This window comes from Fomitiporia mediterranea, assembly GCF_000271605.1.
Source record: "Fomitiporia mediterranea MF3/22 unplaced genomic scaffold FOMMEscaffold_1, whole genome shotgun sequence".
Classification (NCBI taxonomy): domain Eukaryota; kingdom Fungi; phylum Basidiomycota; class Agaricomycetes; order Hymenochaetales; family Hymenochaetaceae; genus Fomitiporia; species Fomitiporia mediterranea.
Window position 1 is genome coordinate 7,567,897 of NW_006760386.1, and position 7,865 is coordinate 7,575,761.

Here is a 7,865-nt window from a genome sequence, read left to right on the forward strand (position 1 = left end):
ACGTGAGTACATGGAATTATTGAAGAACTCGTTCAGCATTGGTCAACAATGCAGAAGTGCGAATGCGAATGCAAAAAGGAAGGCGAGCATAAAACAAGAAGGACAACAGAGGAGAGGCAACGCAAGCGGCGGAGCAAGGAGTGGGAGGGATGGGAGGGATGAAAGACAAAAAGTTGGGAGGAGATGGATGAGCAACTATTGTGCAGGTTATTGTGAAGTGGACTGGCTGCTTACGCTTTATGTTGAAGGACAGTGTAGTCAGCTCAGTAGCATCATTGCGCGATCTGAGGCTCAGCGCGGGCATCGCAACAGCAGATTGGAGAGACGAGTACAGTGATGTTTATTGTCTATGTTGTAGCAGGCGGAGTGCCTGCTGGTAGGACGCTTGCGAGCAGAGGACTTGACTAGAGAGAACAGAAGCGACGACATAGCGTTGGGGGCAGAGGGTTGGGGAGATGGTGAAGGTAGGAGGTAAAGGAGTGACGAAGAGAAATGCGTCATTATATGCTCTCGATCTTCAGCAGTTGATTACATAAGCAACTATAATATGAGTCGTCAACTGATAGAACATTTCAATTATTGTATTTAGGTATAAAATAAATAATTGATCTACTTTGTAATATAGTAAAAAGTAATATGACAAGTATATAGCTTTCTAAACACACTTATGTAATTATTACAAGTAGATGAAATAACTTTTACAAATATTGTAAACTATTTGTATAGATAGTCCAAGTATAATATACATATTATATACTTATAGTATACTTTTATTAAGATAATAATGATACAGCAAGTGCTCTTACACTATTATATACATTAATATACCTTTTGCATAAATTAGAAGGCAACAACAACAACAATATTATTATTATATTGTCAATATCACCCTTTCTTTAAAATTATAATAAAAATGTAATGCAAGCATAATACTTAGTACTATTATACAAAGTTAGTATAATACTTGTAATAGATTGTATTCATTCATAACACTTACTTAGCCTTTATATACATTGACATGTCTTATACAAACTTTACAATTGATTTACAAGTCTTGTAATTACTTTACAATATACATACAATACTTATGTTACTTTACAAAGTCTAAAATATATTATAAGAAATGTGACTTTTTCCTGATGATATGTATTCTAAGTCATGTGTGTAACCTGAGAGGTTACACTCTTCCTTACTCTGAAGAAATAAAAGGGGGTAGGGAAGGAAAGAAGGAGAACTAAAGAAAAAAAGAGAGACAATAGAAAGAAAGAAAATAAGAAAAGAAACCTGGGTTACACAACTAGGACTGGGACTGGGAGTGATACTAGCAGGGGATCTATACTCTGACTAGATCCTGGGACTGGAGGTGACACTAGCAGGGGCTCTATACCCTGACTAGGTCCTGGACTGGGACTGGGACTGGGACTGGGACTGGGACTGGGACTGGGAGGCTCGACTCTGCATTCCATATTCTCCAAGCATACGTTCTCTATGCTTAGTAAGCAAGGAATATGAAGTCGCAAGGTTATACTGGAGGTGGCATGAATCAGAGGCAGGTAGCTAGGGATCTCGGATAGAGTGATACGCTCTTCAACATCAACAATGAGTATACGACAAAGCAGATCGGCTGTCGAGACAGAGACGTGGTTAGACATCTTGACGTCGGTGGAGAGAAAATGAACATCAACGACGAGCATACAATGAGTCAAATCGATCGTCTCAGGAAAGACGAGGAATGAGACAACACGGCAGTCAGGACGACGTAGGCCTAGGTATCCTGTCAGAGCAACAGTAACAGGGATAGGGAACGTCGGACTGGGACTCGGTACGGAAGAAAATAGTGGTAACAGTAATACAGTATAGCAGACGCGAGAGAAAGCATTGCCGCTGATAAGGAACACGCAATGACGGGTCCAGGAAGACTTCGACTCGTCAATGAAAATGCATGGGGACGAATGGCTGTCAATGAGGAACACGCAGTGACGAGTCCAGGAAGACGTCGACTCCGGGGACCTCCAGCAAGTTCAAGTACAGTTTCCTAGACAAGAAGACGAAGATCAAGGATCCTTCTATGAGACGGACACTGGACGACGTTGAGCAAGACATAGGTATCCGGTAACAGCAACAGAACAGGGACAAGGAAATAAGGGATTAGAGTTTGGTACAGAAGAGAACGGTGGAAAGTTGGAAACAGTATTTGCGCGACGGACACAAGCTCAAGAGTGGATGTTGATGAGGATCATAAGGGACACGCTGTCACGAGTCCAGGAAGACTTTGACTCGTCAATAAGGGCGTGCAGAGACCTCTGGCGGAGTTCAAGTACAGTCCGCCAAACAAGAAGACAGTAATCTCGGAGCCAAGTAGATAACAGGGCAGATACCAATAGCAGTACCAAGATAGCGCTCTCTTCGCATAATAGGAGCTGGCAGGGTGGAGGAAAGACAGCATGGTTTACGAGGTAGTCAGAGAGCTCTCCACCGTTGATGTAGTCCAGAACAAGGAAAAGACCTCGGACACGTCAAACAGAGGGCGAAAGATAGCATTCTCCTCGTACAATCTTAGGACTAGCATGGTGAGAGTTCCTGCAGGTTGTTTCCAGACAGTGTTCAGGTGGAGTGAAGGCAGTCTACTGGACGCAATGAATGACAGGAAAAGCATGGGCATACGCAACTCCGTAGATAATCTGCTTGGAGTGGCACCACTCTCCGAGTCTCCGTTGACATTGTTGAAGATGCGAACGACGTTTGGATGGTCCACGAGCTTCGTGACGGTGATTTCTTTGTCTATTTCATCACAGCACTTCTCTGCCTTGGTTGCACGAGTGTCGAGATAGCGGCGGGAGAAAGCTTATTCTCGAGTAGCAGAACCTCGCTTGCAACCACATGGGTAGACTCACAATGACGCGCAACTTTGACACGACCACTTGCCCTCTTCGTGACGCATTCTCCTGGGATCCAGGGACCAATCAGATGAGGGTCGGTTGGGAGATCGAAGGTAGTTCGAGGAATGATAACGTTCTTCGCATACTGCATAGGATGAGTGTTCGGAGGTGAATAGGAGTTTGGCATGGTAGTTGTAACAGTCGTGATTAATTAGGGTATTGCTGAAGAGTACTGTGGATGTACAGGAGATGGTAGACGTGTGAGTAAAGGACAGTAGAGTGGCTGACAGTTCAGTGGCACAGGTAGAGCATAGTAGGTAGCTTTTGAGAATCACCAATTCAAAGTAACGTTCAAAAAAAAGTGTAAGGCTGGAGCCTCACTCAGGAAACAGAACAGGCAATGATATGGGATTGAGACTAGTGTTGATCTCTAGTACTGGTTGAGGTAGAAGAGAGATCAGTTGAGTCTGCAAGGTACAGACACTGAGAGGGATCAAGTGTGAGAAGGATTAGGTAGATCTGAGCAGAATGTACAAGTTCTGAAGGTGACAATTAATGAGACAAGAATAGTGTGGAACAACAAAGCTGTACTCAGAACAAGACAATATGAGATGAGACTAGATAAAGCAGAACATTTACTACTGAGACTGCTAAATTACACACTAAGAATTGTAGTAGAGGGTAACTTGATTGCTGGAAAGTATGAATTACATGAGAGTATTTATAGAAAATACAAGTCCTTTGTAGCTACTAGTCCTTTGTGAACAATTCCACCACTGTCTCCTTTGTATCAACCCATTTAGAACTCTAGATCTGAATCCTCTTTGTATTAATCAACTAATTGTCTGAGGGCTCAGAGTCTCGCCTTTGTGGATTGGAACTGTAGTCTGGAACCCAACTAATCCAAATTGAGTAACCAAGACTATTGTTTAGACAATAATAATGTAATTGAAGGATTACTGACATGAGGATGATGTGACTTTGATGTGACTGAGCCCTTCTGATCAGAACATATTGGAACATATGTGTTGTGTGAGTATGACACTAGTAACCTAAGTACAGGAGCAAAGTACAAAGATAAGACTCAAAGTAGCTACCTATAGCCTTTTTATATGTATTCTAAGTTACATGTGTAACCTGAGAGGTTACATATACTCTACCTAATATTTCTAGAATATAGATTAGTAAATTTAAGACAAAATTGGGGGAGAGGGAAGGGTAATAAAACACTTCAAATATATAGACATATATACATATATACAGTATGTGTCAAAAATAATATAATACTCTGTGTGTTTTTAATTCTCCTCTTACACATTATTCTATATACTACTTCTGTTAAAAAATACATGTAAATTAGTATCAAATCTCTGTAAATATACTTATGTAAAAAAAGAATAATGTATAGTAATTATACAAAGCAGACAGATCTAAGAAAAAGCTACTATTATATTATATGTATATACTATATATGTTATAGATTTACAACAGAAGTTCCACCTCATACAATCAGTTCATAGAATGTGAGTGAATCCTGTAACCACTTAGGATCAGTCCTAGGTATAGTCTCAGTTACTACTAGTATAGAAACCAGTATTGATAGTACTTATACCTAGCAAAACAGGAGAGTAGATACTGTTAGGAATACACTCAAGTGTATTAGTTTAAGAAGTAATAGTAGTTTATTGTGTGGATAAGATGAGAGCAAGTGAGTTATAGCTAGCTTACAAGCTGTTCTCAAAACAAACTGTTATTGAGTACAATACTCTTTACATGTTAATGTTGTACTACTTATATATCTTGCATTTTACTACTTATTATTTTATCTACTGTTTATGCCTATTGGCTCTGTTCATTAGGTGGTCTGTACACTTATGTTTAGTGAGTGTTGTATTGTTAACTACTATATTATTTGTTGTATACTTTAGGATAGTTGAGTCCATATACTTTGTTGCTCAATTTGAATTGAGGGATTAATGTAGTTGTATTATAGCTTATAGCTTTGTACACTACTTTTTATTAATTGGCTAGATTATCTTTGTCTTCCTCAGTTATTATACTTCTTTAGTTAATTATAGTTTTTAGGTACAGGGTAGCAGTCCTATTATACTATACAGTATTATAGTTACTACTATTGTATTATTCAGTACTCTCCATTCTTGTTTATCCTTTCCTAATCCTATTATTATGCCTCCTATTAGAGTGTGCTCTAAATCTATTATTAGTACATTGTCCTTAGAGTAGATCATCTTAATTGTATATTGTGTTACTCCTAGTAGATCCAGGTCTTTACAGCTTGTTAGGTAAGCTTAACTATTACAAGTTTCCTTTTGTATCTTATTCCAGATTACTCTATAGAATAATACTATTCTGTAGCTACAGCTTTGTTGTGTCCTTATACAGTACTATAGTTGCACAGCTGTACAGTTGTAGTATAGTAGCTTGTTGTGGATTATTCAGCATGTAATTATAAATTGTAATCCTATTAATTGTAGTAATTTATATAGTACATATTAGCTTAATTCTACTTAGTGAATTTCTTGTGTTAAGTTCTTAGTTAGTGTTATCTAAACTACTTCTATTAGTTTGGATTGTATATCTTCTTCCTTTGTTTCTAAATCTTTTACTAGTTCTTGTATTATTATAGAGTGTATACACTCATATAATTTCCTTACATTATAACACTTGTAACAACTAAGTCTAACAGTTCTTGTACTAGAGCATTTGTATACATCTGTGTCTATAAGCTGTATATTGCTTGAATTTCAACTGAATCCTTTCAGTATATATACTTTAAAATGAGTGTCTCAGTACTCAAGATTTTGATGCCTGTGCCTCCTTTTACATACTAAATTCTAGTATTATCTCTATTTTATTTTATTCTATACACTATACTATACTTCCTTATAAAGTATATCTGTTAGACTATAAGTATACTAGTATGTCTTACTCTGAGTATACTAAAAAGGTTAGTCTTTCTTGTTCTACTGTCTCCTAATTACAATGTTAGTTTCTTTTAATAGTAATCTGTACTTCCTTCTAGACACAGTCAGATTAGACTTAAGATTGAGTTTCAGCCTCTTTGTTAGTTTTAGTTTATAATATTAGTATATTAACTAAATTAACTGTTAAACTTACTACAAACATTTTCTTAAATATAAAGTTATATAAGTGAATCTTTCTCTGTCTTTTGTATCTGCTAAACTTAGGAAATTTTATCTGAACAATTGATACAGTTCAATCTCTCAGTTACACAAATTTGTCAAAATATTAGAGTGTACTTATTGTACTAGTATATTAAACTATTGTACAATATGGAAGCAAATTTGTAATCTCCTACAAAGCCTAGCTTCTGATTCTTTATACAGAAATTCACTCTTACAAACAATTTTGTTCCACCAGTAAGATATATAGATTAAACTGGATGATTAGAGGTCTGTATTTACTTACAGTATTTACTACTTTAGTTCTGGCCCTTCTGTATGTCCTGTCTCTTTGTAAGAAAGTAAGAATTGAATGGGTGAAAAAAATCCTATATCACACTACTATTTTGTGGGCACACAAAGTGTAGCTTCTCAAAGACTCTGTTTCATAAAATGAGAGTATAGTATGTGGTATGATAGAAAGAATTGCTGCAAATTTGTTGTTAAGGTGACAATCAGCAAATCACTCAAACAGTAACAAACACATACTTCTGAACTCTAGGAGACTCATCATTGCTAAGGATTCCGTCTACTCTAAATTTGGCACACACAAAGAGTAGAGAAGACCTTACTTGTGTAACTTTGCGTTTCAAGAAGATATTTGTAGTGAGTCTAACAATAAGTCTAGTTAATATACTGATGTTTGAGAATAAACTATCCAAGAGGCTGAAACACAATCTCTCGATCTCACCTTTGATCTTGCTTTGACTAGAAGGACTGGTTGTTCTGTGTCTACAGAATGTGCTAGAGGCTTTATAGTATCTAGTTCACAGCCATACATCATTGTACTAATCGAATTTGTCTCAAACCAATCTGAATATTGTAGCACATTCATTAAATACCAGAAATGAGACGAGATTCAATCTCAGACCATGATTGCACATTGCCCAAACAGTTAACATTCAACAATAGTTCTATGTTTCAGTTCTGTGATCAAAATGGTATAAAAGGAATGCTTTCTCTACTGCATCTCCAGCTTTAGAGGAACAAGATCATAGGAACTTACTGTATTGAAGATGTCTGCCATTGCTACTATTGAACAAGCTTTGAGAGACAGTGGCACACGACAGAGTACGTGTCTACTATTCTACTTCTGGGTTTTTTTTGATACCAATATATACGATCTACACAATAGCTGCAGAGAATGAAGGATGGACAATGGACATTAAGACAGATGCCCATGATCCACACAAATATATTGTTAGTGAGTGGATTGTATACTGTCTATTGTCTGTTGTATTTAACAACAGCTGCTGGTCAGGGCTGAGAAGACCAGAAGGGTCTAGTGGTGCTGCGACCAGAGTCAACCAAGCACTTCAACGATCTAAGAGGACGCTCAAAAAAGTTGAAATCAAAGCCGATCAGAATGGAAACGTTGATTTAGCAGCAGCCCACCGTGCGGTTGGGTATGGATTTCTTTCAGCATTCAATTCAAGTGAGTTTAGTAACTGGAGAGACAAAAGGTGGAAAGCAGCATGGGAGGCAGAACAAGCTCAAAAACAAGGCGGGCCGTCAACCTAGCAATACCGGAAACTCGCAGTGAAAACACTTCGCTGTCCGTGTAAAGCTCATAGACAAATATATGATAGAAGCTAGTTAAGAGAAAAGATGATTAAATAAATTAGATAGAAATAACAGAAACAGTTGTTAAGAGTGAATGAGAACTCGGATGTTCAGTCATTTCAATACAACTACTGCCAATCACCTTAATTTTATAAGAATAAAGGACACATTCATATTATAAAGCACACTCTAAGTAATACCTGTTAAATACAGGTGGGTG

At 37.5% G+C, this 7,865-nt stretch overlaps 2 protein-coding genes across 2 annotated transcripts; one reads left to right on the plus strand and one right to left on the minus strand.

Moving 5' to 3' along the window:
* Positions 1–1,289: 1,289 nt before the first annotated feature.
* Positions 1,290–3,066, minus strand: FOMMEDRAFT_151156 (uncharacterized protein; the record flags this gene model as incomplete). Its single annotated transcript, XM_007262250.1, has 4 exons — positions 1,290–1,812; positions 1,866–2,035; positions 2,507–2,844; positions 2,895–3,066. The coding sequence occupies 4 exons, from the start codon at positions 3,064–3,066 to the stop codon at positions 1,290–1,292; spliced, it is 1,203 nt and encodes a 400-aa protein (XP_007262312.1).
* Positions 3,067–7,098: 4,032 nt separating this feature from the next.
* On the plus strand, positions 7,099–7,625 carry FOMMEDRAFT_25460 (uncharacterized protein; the record flags this gene model as incomplete). The annotated part of the gene is made up of 4 exons (XM_007262251.1): positions 7,099–7,153; positions 7,218–7,286; positions 7,344–7,517; positions 7,546–7,625. The coding sequence occupies 4 exons, from the start codon at positions 7,099–7,101 to the stop codon at positions 7,623–7,625; spliced, it is 378 nt and encodes a 125-aa protein (XP_007262313.1).
* Between the last annotated feature and the right edge of the window lie 240 nt (positions 7,626–7,865).